The following is a 16,320-nucleotide window of genomic DNA, read 5'->3' as shown; positions in this document are numbered from 1 at the left end:
GATTGAAATTTTTGAAAGCTCTGTCAGAATTGTCTAGGTTTCCAACAGTTCCCCTCTCATTGTCCTAAATTCCAGTGAATACAGGCCCAGTCGACCCAATTCACCACATTCGACAACTCTGCCATTCTAGGAATCAGTTTGATGAATTTTTGCTGCATTCCCTCTATGGTAAAGTATATCCTTTCTTAGATAAGGATATATATGTTCCTTTGCAGTTCAAAGATCACCATATTTGCATGAACATACATTTTATTAAAATAAAAAATAAATAATGGAAACTACAAGTTCCTTTGCAAATGATGCTTAATAAACTGCATTAAAAAAAGTGAAATTTATAGACCTGTCTACCCAAACTTGACTGTGCCTGGGAGACCATGAAGGTTTATAACAGGTGAAATATTAGCACTAGATTACAGATCTGTCACTGTGGTGGGACAAGTTGAAAGTGAAGAATGATGAGCAATCACACAAGAATAGAGAAGACAAAAGCAGACTGTTGTTTTGTACAGTACATTAAGTATCAAATTGAGTAAGCAGTGTCAATACTGTTTTAGCATTGTAAGGGCCTTCCCGTTATTCCCTTATTTCCCTGTTATAATTTTGATCCATGGATGCTGAATGGACATGTATCTTTAAGTCAAGCAGCGGAGAGAATGGGGAATTCAAAAAGTTCCAACAAAGATCTTCCAGTCTTGACGATGTGCACCCCCGCCACAGGTTTCCCAATGGTGCTGGTTTGGGAGGGGGGTGTAAACAACAGGAAACCCCACTCGCCGCAGGCCAATGACAGGCCACCTCCACAAAACACATCCCGGGGCCGGTGAGGAGTGAAAATTCCAACCCTTTTTATGTGGCATCAAACCATGGGCTAGGTATCTCAGGAACTCATTTTTTTTGCAATAAGCCCCCAGAAAGTCTCTGGAGGTTGATATTATTCAAATGCAGGAAAGCAGAGAAGCTGTACCACATTTACCTGTAATGACATTGATATCTGGATATAGGTTTTCAGATAAGCCAACGGCCTTGCTGTCTCGCTCAAAAGCCTCTCGAAGCTCTTTCTTAACCGCAGCAGAGCCACAAAGACGATAAAGTCCCACAACCTGAAACAGAATCACAGGATGGTAAACTATGCTGCTTCAGATTTTAAAAAGGAACAACGCAGATTACAAATACTTCTTTTAGACCAGCAAATCATGGGACTTTAAACATTATGTGCATCAAGATCCATTCATTATTATTTTGGACTTCTTGAAGAGTGACATCAGGAATAAGGAGCAGTTGAGCAGAGTAGGGCAAGGCAACGAAGTAGCAAAACAGATTTTAAAAACCATGACACTGAAAAGCCTTGGGAAGGCGGGGCTTTGGTGACAACATATTAGGTGACCAATGGCAAGAATCTGGGGAGGGGCAGTTGAAGGCAGGAAGGATAGAGAAGCAGTATGCTACTAAATGGAGAGATTGCAGGACTTGGTGGTACAGAAGAATTTGGGTGTTCTAGTACATGAATCACAAAAAATTAGCATTCAGGTACAATGAGAGACTAGGAAGGCAACTGGAATATTGGTCTTTACTACAGAGGGAATGGAACATAAAAGTAGGGATATTTTCCTGCAGCTTTGGGGAGGCCAAATCTGGAGTACTGTGTACAGTTTTGGTCTCCTTATTTGAAAAATTATATCAATGAATTAGAAGCAGTTCAAAAAAGATTCAGTCAACTCATTCCTGGGATGAAGGGCTTATTTTATGCAGAAAAGTTGAACAGATTGGGCTCATATGCATTGGAGTTTAGAAGAATGAGAAGTTTAGATTTAGATTTGTTATGTGTACCAAGGTACAGTGAAAAACACTGTTCTGCATACAGTCCAGTCAGATTATTCCATACATGAAAAACATCTGACATACGATAAATACATAGACACAGACATCGGGTGAGGCATACAGAGTGCAGTGCTACACAGTTGAGAAGATGCATGTAGTTATCAGTCCATAACAGGGCAATTCAGGAGTCTCGTAACAGCGGTGAAGCATCTGTTTTTAAATCTATTTGTGCGTGTCCTCAGACTTTTGTAACTTCTGCCTGGTGGAAGATGTTGGAAGAGAGAATAACTCGGTGGGAAGGGTGTTTGATTATGCTGCCCACTTTCCCACAACGGGAGGTGTGGACGGAGTCAATGGATGGGAGGCGGGTTTGTGTGATGGACTGGGCTGCATTCACCATTCTCAGAAGTTTATTACGGTCTTGGGCCGGGCAGTTTGCATACCAGGCTGTGATGCAGCCAGACAGGATGCTTTCTATGGTGCACCTGTATAAATTGGTAAGAGTCAATGTGGACATGCCGAATATCGTTAGTTTACTGAGGAAGTATAGGCGCTGTTGTGCTTCCTTGGTCATAGCGTCGCCATGGGTGGACCATGACAGATTGTTGGTGATGTGCACATCTAGGAATGTGAAGCCGTCAAGCATCTCCACCTCGGTACCATTGATGCAGACAGGGGTGTGTACAGGGCTGTGCTCTTTAGTTTTTGATATTGAGGGAGAGATTGTTCTCGTCACAATAACAATCACTAGGTTCTCTGTCTCCCTCCTGTACTCTGACTGAGCGTTGTTTGACAATGGTCATGTCATCAACAAACTTGTAAATGGAGTTGAAGCCGAATTTTGCCCCACAGTTATGTGTATAGGGAGTATGATAAGGGGCTAAGTGCGCAGTCTTACGGGTTGCCGGTATTGAGGACTGTCGTGGAGGTGTTGTTTATCCTTACCGATTGTGGTCTTTTCTTTTCGAAATTTAAGAGTACCTAATTCACTTATTCCAATTAAGGGGCAATTTAGCGTGGCCAAACCACCTACCCTGCACATCTTTGGGTTGTGGGGGTGAAAGGCATGCAAACACGGGGAGAATGTGCAAACTTCACAAGGACAGTGACCCAGAGCCGGGATCAAACCTGGGACCTCGGCGCCGCGAGGCAGCAGTGCTACCCACTGCGCCACCATACTGCCTACCGATTGTAGTCTATTGGTCGGGAAGTCGAGGATCCAGTTGCAAAGTGAGGAGCCATGTCCTAGGTTTTGGATTTTTGATATGAGCATGGCTGGGATTATGGTATTGAAAGCGGAGCTGTAATCAATGAATAGGAGTCTGTCGTAGGAGTCCTTGTTGTCAATAGGGATGAGTGTAGGACCAGAGAGATGGTGTCTGCTGTGGACCGGTTGTGGCGGTATGCGAATTGCAGTTGATCATGGCATTCTGGGAGTATTGAATTTATTGTGTCCCATGACCAACCTCTCAAACACTTCATAGGTGTCAAGGCTACCAAACGGTAGTCATTGAGGCACATTGCCTGGTTCTTCTTTGGCACCAGTATGATGGTGGTCTTCTTGAAGCAGATGGGAACTTCGGAACGGAGTAGGGAGAGATTGAAGATGTCTGCGAACATACCCGCCAGTTAGTCCAATCAGGATCTGACTGCATGACCAGGGACTCTGCCAGGACCCATTGCTTTCCGAAGGTTCACTTTCAAGAAGGCTGATCTGACTTGAGGCAATGACGGTAGGTATGGGTGTGTTGGGGCAGTTGATAACGTTTTGTTGGTTATCTGCTTGAAACGAGATAGAATGAATTGAGTTCATCAGGGAGGCTCTGTCATCAGAGGTTCTACTCGGCTTTGCTTTATAGGCTGGATATTGTTTAAGTTTTGCCACAACCAACGAGAGTCTGTGTCGTAGTCTGCGACTCTAGATTAGTCTGGTATTGTCTCTTGGCAACCCCGATGGCTTTGCGGAGGTCGTACCTAGATTTCTTTTATAGGTCAGGGTCATCAGTTTTGAATGCCTCAGACCTAGACTTCAGTAGGGAGTGAATCTCCTGGTTAAATCATGGTTTCCGGTTGGGGAATACACGTACTACCGTCTTTAGCACGCAATCTTCTACACATTTACTGATAAGTCTGTGATGGTGGTGGCATGCTTGTTTAGGTTGGCCACGAGTTTCTTGAATATGGACCAGTCCACTGACTCCCAAGCATTTGCACAAGAACTCTTCCGTTGCCTCAGGCCAGCATGACATGACCTTCTTAACCGGATACTCCCGCTCAGGTCTCTGCTTATATTTCTGGAGAAGGAGCACCAGCTTGTGGTCCGATTGTGCAAAGAGTGGTCAGGGGATGGATGGGTAGGCGCCCTTGATTTTTGTGTAGCAGTCGTCAAGGATGTTGGGGCCCCTGGTGGGACAGGTGTGTTGGTGGAATTTTGGCAGTACACTCTTGAGGCTGGCCTGGCTGAACTCCCCAACCACAATGAACAAGGCCTCTGGATATTCTGTTAAATTTTTATTTTATAGCACCTTCTTCACTTCTGCCTGGGGTGGGATTTAAACCGCCGTGATGTTAGTCTGTGGAATTTTCTTTTGAAAGCAGTGGATGACAAAATCAAGGTCGAAGGGCTGAATGTCAGACTCCTGCTCCCAAGTCCTACATGATGACATCTCCCAGAATATATCCTGCCAGAGTTGGTAACCCTATTCGGACACCCATTATTGAAGACAGCAGTTAGGAACCACAGATGTCTGGTTCAATACCTGTGCCTCATTTTCTTAAAAATAAACTGAACCGAAGCTTTGCTTGTCAGAAGACCTCAGCCAGAATCCTCTAATCCATAATTGTGTTAATGCTCAATGGCAAGAACAATCTAGATTTAAAAGCCTTGTTTATTTCCATTTGCACACTGGGTTCTGGCTTCATCTAGAAGCTAGCTTTTAGAATAGAAAATATACCTCAAGTGATGGCACGCGGCACAGTGATTAGCACTGCTGCCTCACAGCACCAGGGACCCGGGTTCGATTCCAGCCTTCGGTGATTGTGTGGAGTTTGCACTTTCTCCCCATGTCTGCTTGTGGTTTCTCCGAGTGCTCTGGTTTCCTCCCACAGTCCAAAGATGTGCAGGTCAGGTGGATTGGCAGTGATAAATTGCAACTTAGTGCCCAAGATTAGGTGGAGGTTACTGGGTTACAGGGACGGGCGCAAACCTAGGTAGGGTACTCTTTTCAAGGGTTGGTGCAGACGAGATGGGCTGAAAGACCTCCTTCTGTACTGTAGCGATTCTATTGTTCCAAGTGTGGGAGATTTGTTTTGCACTCAGAGGTGCAAGCAGGAAGCACAGTGAGTGCCACAGCTCAACCAAACTTCCTGCCACCTTCCTCAACAGTGGTTGGTGGTTTACCAATGTGCTATCAGACTACCTCTTCAAATGTGGCCTGCAATTGCAGACTGCTGTCGATATTCTGTTATCCCCAGAGGCTGATTCCTTCCCGCTCCCAGGTGGTCATGGGTTTCATTCATGGTGGTGAATTAACCCCAATACCTCCCATTAAATTAACCCCAGTGGGGCCTCCCCCACTGGCCTCCTTCCAGCTCTTTGAAAGAGCTATTCAGCTAGTTCACTCTCTTCACCTTTTCCCAGGGTCCTACAATTTTTTCCCTTTCAAGTATTTGTCCAATCATTCTAGAAAGCAATTACTGAATTTTTTTCTACCACCCTTTCAGGCAGTATATTCCAGATCACAAGGTTTCTTTCCATCTTGGCTGTGGTCTTTTTGCTTACTATCGTAATTCTGTGTTCTCTTGTTGCTTACCATTTTGCCATTGAAAGCAATTTTCCTTATTTGTTCCACTACCCTCACACCCAGGCTTTGCACTCTTCCAGACCCTTCCATCAGGCAAAAGATACAGAAGTCTGAAGACCCGCACATCCAGGCATAGGAACAGCTTCTTCCCCACAGCTACTAGACTCAACGACTCTCCCGTTGACTGATCTGTTCCCTGTAAGAACACTATTCATGACACCCTTTCTTGTTTGGCTTTGTTCCGCACTGTAGCCAATCACTATTTGTTGATGGGCCACTGTCAATGTACTCTGTTGATTATTCTTTTGTCTACTATGTACATACTGTGTACGTTCCCTTGGCCGCAGAAAAATACTTTTCACTGTACTTCGGTACATGTGACAATAAATATCAATCAAATCAATATTAAAACCCCTCCTGATTTTGAACATCTCGTTAAATTTTCTCCTTGCCTTCTCTGCTCAGGAAAATAGAGCTTCTCTGATCTCTCCATGTAACTGAAGTTCCTCATCATTGGTACCATTCTCTGCCTGCTCTAAGGCCTTGACATTCTTCGGTGCTAAGAACTGGACTAGCTCCAGAGGCCTAACCAGTACTTTATTAAAGGTTCAGCGTGATTCCATACCTCATAACAGACTAATGATGGAAGAGGCCAACAAAAGACAGTTGCTTTACCGAGCTACTGTAAAACCTGGCATGCACTTCACACCCTGTTTAATAGCTCCTTGTTCATGGAAACCCTTTAGGACACGAGATGTGGAACCTGTATGCCCAATTTCACTGTAGGTGTCATTCAAAATGTCAACTGGATACTGAAGTTCGCAGCAAACCTCTGGGAGCTGTGTCTACGATGTTACAAAAATAACAAGAGCCACTCCTTTAGCGGTGAAGATCCCAGGTTTCAGCACACGTGTGGTAACAGTTAAATTTCACTGCAAGCTCACAATGCTGCAGAAATTCAGTGCGTCGCCCTGGATGCAAGTGGTTAAGAATGCTGTTCAGATGAGCAGGGGGTAGTCATCGTCAGTGTAACCTACCGCCCACATAATAGAGCTCCAAGGGCAGTTGGCACTGCAAACCCAAAATGGCATCTGCCTACATCATTCCCGGTTAGCAGACTGAAGAAGCTATGGAGCACCGCAAGCTGCTTTCCACCCCTCCATGATGTCAGCCTCAGGAGGGGGGGGACCTTTGTAATTCAAGAGCACTTCCCTCCTGTCAATAATATTCATCTCTGCTTTAATTACAAGCTCGGCACACAAGGGATTTCCCCCCTACCTCCCCCGCCCCCCTCCCCCCCACCGAATCTCTGGCCATTGTCAGAATACTGTGATTGGCTAGCAAGGCCAACCACATGTAAGTAATTGGAACATGAGGGGCAGGGTAAAGGGGAAGGGTGTCAGTGGTGCTGAAACCCTTTGAGAAATTTGGAGACAACAATCTGGACATTAGGATGATTGGAGACACATCTGGTTACCCACAATGGTAAGGTGCTAACAACATTATGTAAAGGTCATAAAAACCATCGTCAGTATTTATCTCTATTCACCGAGAAGCACTATACATTTCTAGATTGTGATATTTGAGAGTTTTAACTGCAGCTCCATCTTTTCCAATGGAAATGTGGCAGAAATCATGACAGAGGATTGAACAGCAAAACAATATTTTAGAGGGGTTTTCTGGAAGCTAAAAATGCACCTTGAACGACACTTTCCCAATTCCCCCATCTTACACTAAAAGAAAAGAAAATAAGTGCACTAATTTAAAAAAGCAGTTTTCCAGGGCAAGGAAATGGTCTTTTCAACTGCATATTCAAAATTGTATGTACCAGAATCGATTCTTTGTTGTCACCTTCAACTGCAGTCAAAAGAACCAAAAATTTTAGAATGATTTACGCTCCTTAAATGTCAACCCAACTGCTAAGCAGAGGAGAGGTTGCCAGTCTAATTTTCCTGTAAAATATGGTCTCAATTTGTGCACAACCATCACTATTTGTCAATCACACAACTTCTGTAAGCTCCATTGACTCTGCACCTGGAAATAAGTGGACCACATCTTTAATAGACTGCTCCTGATCCGCTTACAGAAGGATCAGGCAATAAATTAGCAGTTCTCTAGCATGGAATTTGGCAAAGTCCACCACTAAAATCCAAATTAGGGAAAGGAAAATGTTCAAAAATGCAGGGGTCATCCAAAAGTTCTCTTCTATGCTACTTGGATCCTGTACAACCTTCAGAGCTTTGCTTGCCAATTGCCATTAAAGGTCACAGCGACCCTGATCATAAGGCTCGTCATTCTCATTCTCAGAGTACAATACAATGTTTTAAAATAATTTTCAAAAGGAGATCATTTTTTCTATATACACAATTAACAAGCCATAAACAATATGGCTTAAGTCTGACTTAAGTTTCACCACATTTGGCTCGAAGCAATTCAGCAATCCACAAAATTAGTACTTGCTTCCAGAAGGTCAAGTCCATGTCATGATCTAGACACATTCTCTGGATTTTTCACCCAGCTATTGGAGGAGGTGGTGTGGATGCCAAAGGCTCTGAAATGTACACAACTTCTTAATTTTAAAACAACTGTTCGTGGGATCTGTGCATTGCTGGCATTTGTTGCCCATCCCAAATTGCCCTTAAGGAAGTGGTGGTGAGCTAAGGTGTCTCAAATAAATATCCACTAGAATCCAGAAGTCAATTAGTTCAAACATGAACATGTTTCAGTCGATAGATTTCTTAGTTATACCAAAGCATCAGATCAGTCATGATCTTATTGAATGATGCACCAGGCTCAAAAGGGCCATATGGTCTATTCGTGCTTTCAAATCCTCGGTTTCTATGTTCCTATATACAGCTCAGGTAATTTTCTGTACAGGCAATTAATGTATCAATAACATTCAGTGCAAACAATGTAGGATTGTAGGTACTGCAGTCAAAAAAAAACATGTGCGGAGACGGTAGAGAAATAGTTCCACCTACTGAAGAATAAGACTACTTTAGTAGCAAACTCAACCAAGTATTTATCTTTTAAAAAGCACTTGCCAAAATAAACGACTTAATATTTCTTCAATACAAATACACTTCCCAATTATTTTCTTTGGAATGAAGGAAAAGACAGTTTACTTTTTGTTTAAATTGCTTTCTTTTTTTAATTAAAGACAAATCAGTCTCAAATATATTCCTCATCTGAATAGTTTTTATTGCTGAGAGACCACTTTGCTTGCTCTGCTAGGGTAGGGTATTGTAATAATAGCATTTATATGGAAGCAGCCTTTAAGTCCTGGAACACTGCCAATTTGAACAGTAGACAAGCAAACTCAAAACAACTGTATTTCTCCAGAGGCAGGCAAATCCAGAAAAATCACAACACCTTTGAAATGCATTCTCCAACAGTCATATACCAAAGTGGCATCAAAAGAAAGCAACAGTAATTCCAGTAGGAACTACAGTAGGCCATTTAATTGCAGTTTAGCTGATCTGTACCTAAATATTTACCCACCTTGGATCTGTATACCTTCAAGGCTGAAAGTTCCATTGCTGGGTGTTTACAATAGATGGCAAAATAGAGGAAGAGTGATAACGGAGAAAACTTTGTAAGCAAACTTCAGGAAAACATAAAAATAGTAAAGGAGCTTCAATTACTCCAATAGAGATCAGGGTAAAAAGTGTAAAGGAGCAAGGAGGGTGGTAAACTTTCTTAATCGATATGCACAAAGAGCAGTGTTGGATCTTGAGATGGATAGAAAGCTGGTAAGCAGACAGTAAGATAGAAGGTGGAATAAATGGGTCTTTTTCTGTTTGGCAAGCAGCGACTAGTGGGGTACCGCAGGGATCTGTGCTAGGACCCTAACTGTTCACATTATATATTAATGATTTGTACGAGGGAACTAAATGTATTATCTCCAGATTAGATGATACAAAGTTCGTTGGGAGGGTGAGCTGTGAGGAAGATGCAGAGATGCTTCAGCGGGACTTGGACAGGCTGAGTGAGTAGACACATGCATGGCAAATGCAGTATAATGTGGATAAATGCAAGGTTATCCGCTTTGGTAGCAAAAATAGGAAGGCAGATTATTATTTGAATGGGTGCAAATTGAGAGGTGGATACTCATCGAGACCTTGGTGTCTCGTGCATCAGTCACTGAAAATAAGCGCGCAGGTACAGCAGGCAGTAAAGATTGCAAATAGTTGCTGGCCTTCATAGCGAGAGAATGTGAGTATAGGAATAGCGATGTTATACTGCAATTGTACAGGGCATTAGGGAGGCCACACCTGGGGTAGTGTGTGCAGTTTTGGCGTCTTTATCCGATAAAGGATGTTCTTGTGATGGACGGAGCGCAGCAAAGGCTTACCAGGCTGATTCCTGGCTTGGCTGGACTGTCATATGAGGAGAGACCAAGTTGGTTAGTATCATATCATTGGAGTTTAGAAGAGTGAGAGGGGATCTCATCGAAATTTATAAAATTCTAACAGGATTAGACAGGATAGGTGCAGAAAGAACGCGCCCGATGGTGGGGCAGTCCAGAACTAGGGGTCATAGTTTGAGGATGAGGGATAAACCATTTAGGACAGAGGTGAGGAGAAATGTCTTCACCCAGAGAATGGTGAATCTGTGGAATTCGCTGCCACAGAAAGTAGTTGAGGCCAAAACGTTGTGTAATTTTAAGGAGGAATTAGATATAGCTCATGGGGCTAAAGGGATCAAGGAGAGGGGAGAAGGCGGGATCAGGGGATTGAACTTGATGATCAGCCATGATCATAATGAATGGTGGAGCAGGCTCGAAGGGCCAAATGGCCTACTGCTGCTTCTAATTTCTATGTTTTTATACGGTTTTTCAATTTGAGAACACAAAGTAGAAAAAGTGGAGTGTGTTGCAGTTGGAGAATATCAGGGTAAAATTGATCATAACATATTTAGGTTTACAATATTTACAGAAATAACAAAGGTGAGAATACCTAACTGTTAGGGAACCAATTTCAGTGATTTAAGAAGGGATTAGCCTAGAACAGACTGGAAATGACTGGTCAGGAATACGCTTTTATTGGAGACGGTGCAGCGAAGGGTCACTAGATTTTACCCAGGGTTGAGGGGGATGTCCTATGATGAGGGGCTGAGCAAATTGGGTTTATATTCTCTGGGGTGCAGCAGAATGAGGTGATCTCATTGAAATATAGAAGATTCTGAAAGGGTTTGATGGGTGGACAAACAGAGATAGGGCAGACACTGAGTGATTGTTTCCGATGGTCAGGGAATCTAAAACACAGGGGCACAGTCTCAGGATTAAGAGACGATCATTTAGGAATGAGATGAGGAGAAATATCTTCGCTCAAAAACTTGGGAATCTGGATTTCTCTACCCCAGAGGATTGTGGATGCTCCATTGTTGAATATATGCAAGGCTGGAACGGGCAAATTTTTGGTCTCAGAGAATTAAGGGATATGAGGAATTGGCAGGAAAGTGGAGTTGAAGCCCAAGATCAGCCATGATCATATTGAATGGTGGAGTAGGCTGGGTTGGCTGTGTGGCCTACTACTTTTCCTACTTCTTATGTTTTTAATACAGAAAATGACCAATGGGCAGGCCTCCAAGGCAGAAGCAGTTCATATACAAACCAAGCATATTCCTAAAAGGAGGAAACATCGTGCACCCAAGGCTACAACTCCCTGGATGATCAAGGAAATTAAGTTTTAAATAAAACAAAAGGAAGTTTATGACGAAAGTCAGGTCCAGATTACAATCGAAAATCAGGCACAGCACAGAGTGTGCAAGGGAAATTAGGGAAGGATACAAGGTGGACAAAGTGAGATTATGAGAAATGATCAACATAAAAGACAATCCAAGGACAGTTAGGGGAATGGTAGGGCTGATTCTGGACAAAAAAGGAAATCTTCTTGTGACAGACTTTGCATGTCTCCACAAAAAGATAAAGTTAATGTTGCAGTCAAGATGGAGAACAATAAATATAGAAAAAAAATGAGCTGCTGAATAGGTCGTTTTTTTCTCTTCATAGATGCTGCCCGATCAGAATATTTTCAGCATTTTTACTTTAATATCAAATATCCAGCATCTGCAATATTTTACTTTTGAGGTAAAGCACCTTATAGCATCTATATTTGGCAAACAGAAGCACAGGGTATTAAAAGCATGGTGGTAGCAAGGTTACAGAATTGGCTACGGGATAATTACCAGTGAATCGATATTTAGGTGACTATAGTGAAGCATGCAGTGGGGCCTTCCAGGGGTCAGTATTAGTACCACTATTTAAACATAAAACAGCCTCTATATAGGGAGCACAATCTCATGTTGCCACAAAACTTGCTAAACACAGTAACTAATGGTGTGAATGGCAGAGCAGGCTCGAGTGGCCCACTCCTGTTCCTAATTTATATGTTCATATAGTACAGGAGAACAAACCGGAACATGTAGGAACAGAACTTGTGAAATGGGCACAGGCATTTAAATGCAAATAAATGTGAAGTGGGAGAACTTTGAGAGACCAGATAAATCTAAAATGGTACTATTTTGAGAATAGAGAGTGGAAGAGGAAAGAGACTGGGGAGTCCATTTTCACACATATTTCAAAAGGCAAGGATAAGAAAACACATGGGATAACTGCTTTGTGATTTGGGACATTGAATATATAGAACAGTACAGCACAGTACAGGCCCTTTGGCCCACGATAGAACATAGAACGATACAGCGTAGTACAGGCCCTTCGGCCCACGATGTTGCACCGACATGGGAAGTCAAAAACTAAAGGCCATCTTAGAACTTAGAACAGTACAGCACAGAACAGGCCCTTCGGCCATCGATGTTGTGCCGAGCAATGATCACCCTACTTAAACCCACGTAACCCGTATACCCGTAACCCAACAATACCCCCCATTAACCTTACACTACGGGCAATTTATCATGGCCAATCCACCTAACCCGCACATCTTTGGACTGTGGGAGGAAACCGGAGCACCCGGAGGAAACCCACGCACACACGGGGAGGACGTGCAGACTCCGCACAGACAGTGACACAGCCGGGAATCGAACCTGGGACCCTGGAGCTATGAAGCATTGATGCTACCATGCTACCGTGAGGCCCCAACAATCTAACCTACACTATGCCATTATCATCCATATGCTTATCCAATAAATTTTTAAATGCCCTCAATGTTGGCGAGTTCACTACTGTTGCAGGTAGGGCATTCCACGGCCTCACCACTCTTTGCGTAAAAAACCTACCTCTGACCTCTGTCCTATATCTATTACCCCTCAATTTAAGGCTATGTCCCCTCGTGCTAGCCACCTCCATCCGCGGGAGAAGGCTCTCACTGTCCACCCTATCTAACCCTCTGATCATTTTGTATGCCTCTATTAAGTCACCTCTTAACCTTCTTCTCTCTAACGAAAACAACCTCAAGTCCATCAGCCTTTCCTCATAAGATTTTCCCTCCATACCAGGTAACATCCTGGTAAATCTCCTCTGCACCAGTTCCAAAGCTTCCACGTCCTTCCTATAATGAGGCGACCAGAACTGTACGCAATACTCCAAATGCGGCCGTACCAGAGTTTTGTACAGCTGCAACATGACCTCATGGCTCCGGAACTCAATCCCTCTACCAATAAAGGCCAACACACCATAGGCCTTCTTCACAACCCTATCAACCTGGGTGGCAACTTTCAGGGATCTATGTACATGGACACCGAGATCCCTCTGCTCATCCACAGTATCAAGAATTTTACCATTAGCCAAATATTCCGCATTCCTGTTATTCTTTCCAAAGTGAATCGCCTCACACTTCTCCACATTAAACTCCATTTGCCACCTCTCAGCCCAGCTCTGCAGCTTATCTATGTCCCTCTGTAACCTGCAACATCCTTCCGCACAGTCTACAACTCCACCGACTTTAGTGTCGTCTGCAAATTTACTCACCCAACCTTCTGCGCCCTCCTCTAGGTCATTTATAAAAATGACAAATAGCAACGGCCCCAGAACAGATCCTTGTGGTACGCCACTCGTAACTGAACTCCATTCTGAACATTTCCCATCAACCATCACCCTCTGTCTTCTTTCAACTAGCCAATTTCTGATCCACATCTCTAAATCACCCTCAATCCCCAGCCTCCATATTTTCTGCAATAGCCGGCCGTGGGGAACCTTATCAAACACTTTACTGAAATCCATATACACCACATCAACTGCTCTACCCTTGTCTACCTGTTCAGTCACCTTCTCAAAGAACTCGATAAGGTTTGTGAGGCATGACCTACCCTTCACAAAACCATGCTGACTATCCCTAATCATATTATTCCTATCTAGATGATTATAAATCGTATCTCTTATAATCCTCTCCAAGACTTTACCCACAACAGACGTGAGGCTCACCGGCCTATAGTTACCGGGGTTATCTCTAGTCCCCTTCTTGAACAAAGGGACCACATTTGCTATCCTCCAGTCCTCTGGCATTATTCCTGTAGCCAATGATGACATAAAAATGAAAGCCAAAGGCTCAGCAATCTCTTCCCTGGCTTCCCAGAGAATCCTAGGATAAATCCCTTCAGGCGCCGGGGACTTATCTATTTTCACCTTGTCCAGAATTGCCAACACTTCTTCCCTACGCACCTCAATGCCATCTATTCTAATAGCCTGGGTCTCAGCATTCTCCTCCACAACATTATCTTTTTCCTGAGTGAATACTGATGAAAAGTATTCATTTAGTATCTTGCTTATCTCCTCAGCCTCCACACACAACTTCCCACCACTGTCCTTGACTGGCCCTACTCTTACCCTAGTCATTCTTTTATTCCTGACATACCTATAGAAAGCTTTTGGGTTTTCCTTGATCCTACCTGCCAAAGACTTCTCATGTCCCCTCCTTGCTCGTCTTAGCTCTCTCTTTAGATCCTTCCTCGCTTCCTTGTAACTATCAAGCGCCCCAACTGAAACTTCACGCCTCATCTTCACATAGGCCTCCTTCTTCCTCTTAACAAGATATTCCACTTCTTTGGTAAACCACGGTTCCCTCGCTCGACCCCTTCCTCCCTGCCTGACTGGTACGTACTTATCAAGAACATGCAATAGCTGTTCCTTGAACAAGCTCCACATATCCAGTGTGCCCAACCCTTGCAGCCTACTTCTCCAACCTACACATCCTAAGTCATGTCTAATGGCATCATAATTGCCCTTCCCCCAGCTATAACTCTTGCCCTGCGGGGTATACTTATCCCTTTCCATCACTAACGTAAAGGTCACCAAATTGTGGTCACTGTCTCCAAAGTGCTCACCTACCTCCAGATCTAACACCTGGCCTGGTTCATTGCCCAAAACCAAATCCAATGTGGCCCCGCCTCTTGTTGGCCTGTCAACATATTGTGTCAGGAAACCCTCCTGCACACATTGCACAAAGAACGACCCATCTAATGTACTCGAACTATATCTTTTCCAGTCAGATCCCTGATAGAAAGCAAGACAGTCATGCAAAAGCTTTAAAAGTCCATCAGACCCCAGCTGGAATTTTGGATACAATTCTGGGTGCGGGTAATATATTTCGGGAAGGATAGCAAGGCCTGGGAGAGAGTCCAGAGGATGTCTATCAGGGTGATACCAGAGATGTATAACTTAGATGGAGAGATTAGAGAAGCTGGGAAGGTTAATGGAGGCCGAATGGGTGGATACAAAATTATGAGGGGTTTTGATAAAGCAAGCGAGGAGAGGACCAATTTTCTCTTGCAAGGTAACTGGACGTCACAGATTTGAATGACTGGAAAAAAGAACCAGAGGGAAAATGAGGAGACATTTTTCCTCACAAGGGAAATGCACAGGCTGAAAGGGTGGTGGAATCACATCCCATAGGAACTTCCAAAAGGCAACTGGACATGTATTTAAAGACTAATTTACAAGGTTACAGTTGGAAAGCTGGGTGTCGAACTAAATTGCAGATCTTTCAAAAATAAATCAAATGGCCACATCCTGGGCTGTAAAAATTTAGTCTATCGGAACCATTACTCCATTTACTCAGCTTGATCCATATCCTTGGTACTGTTTTGACAATAGAAATCCAGCAACCCCAGTCTTAATCCAGTACCCACAAGCTTTTGGGAGGAAGACAATTCTGTGAGTTGCACTGGAATTCTTAATTGGGTCCACAATTGTTCAGTTTTTCCAAGAGGTCAAAATTTCTAAGAGTGAAATTAGGAAGCTCTTTTCCACAAAGGGAAGTAGAAATACAGAATTGTCTTCCTCCCAAAAGCTTGTTCTTTGTTGATGCAAACAAACTGAAGTGATTTTGATTTTTCGGTTTAGACAATTGGATACCTCCTGATTGAACTGGCGACTCCTCATTTCAGCTCAACAGTATGTTTGCTGTTCAGACAGTCAGGAAAAAGCAGTCAGCATACATTTAGGTTGTTAAGCCTTAAAGAGCAACCTTTGTTTTATTTAAAAAAGGAAATGACAACCCAGGTAGACTCTGGGAAGCCACTGAATGTGTTTAATCTAAATTTATAAACCAAATGTTCATATGAAAGATTCTGGATCCAAGTTAGATGCTGGAGATGGATAAGAAATTATCTGAAAAGTAGGCAGAAATGAGTACAAGAAATATGTCAAAATGAGGAAAGGTAGTGTGAAGGCTAAGGGTAACTACCATTTCTATGTAAATAACTTGCACTCAGAAGTTCAATTCCAAGTAGCCAAATTAGAAGG

At 43.3% G+C, this 16,320-nt stretch overlaps 1 protein-coding gene across 1 annotated transcript in view; it reads right to left on the bottom strand.

Moving 5' to 3' along the window:
- LOC119964322 (rho GTPase-activating protein SYDE2-like) overlaps positions 1-16,320 on the bottom strand; it is a 121,924-nt gene that overhangs the window by 47,886 nt on the left and 57,718 nt on the right. The window contains exon 4 of the mRNA XM_038793624.1: positions 974-1,100. Coding sequence (XP_038649552.1) covers positions 974-1,100 — 127 coding nt within the window. The remainder of the gene's footprint in view (positions 1-973; positions 1,101-16,320) is intronic.

This window comes from Scyliorhinus canicula, chromosome 4 (genome assembly GCF_902713615.1).
Source record: "Scyliorhinus canicula chromosome 4, sScyCan1.1, whole genome shotgun sequence".
NCBI classification, from domain to species: domain Eukaryota; kingdom Metazoa; phylum Chordata; class Chondrichthyes; order Carcharhiniformes; family Scyliorhinidae; genus Scyliorhinus; species Scyliorhinus canicula.
The sequence above is the reverse complement of the archived record's forward strand: the minus strand, read 5'-3'. Positions and strand labels throughout refer to the sequence as shown.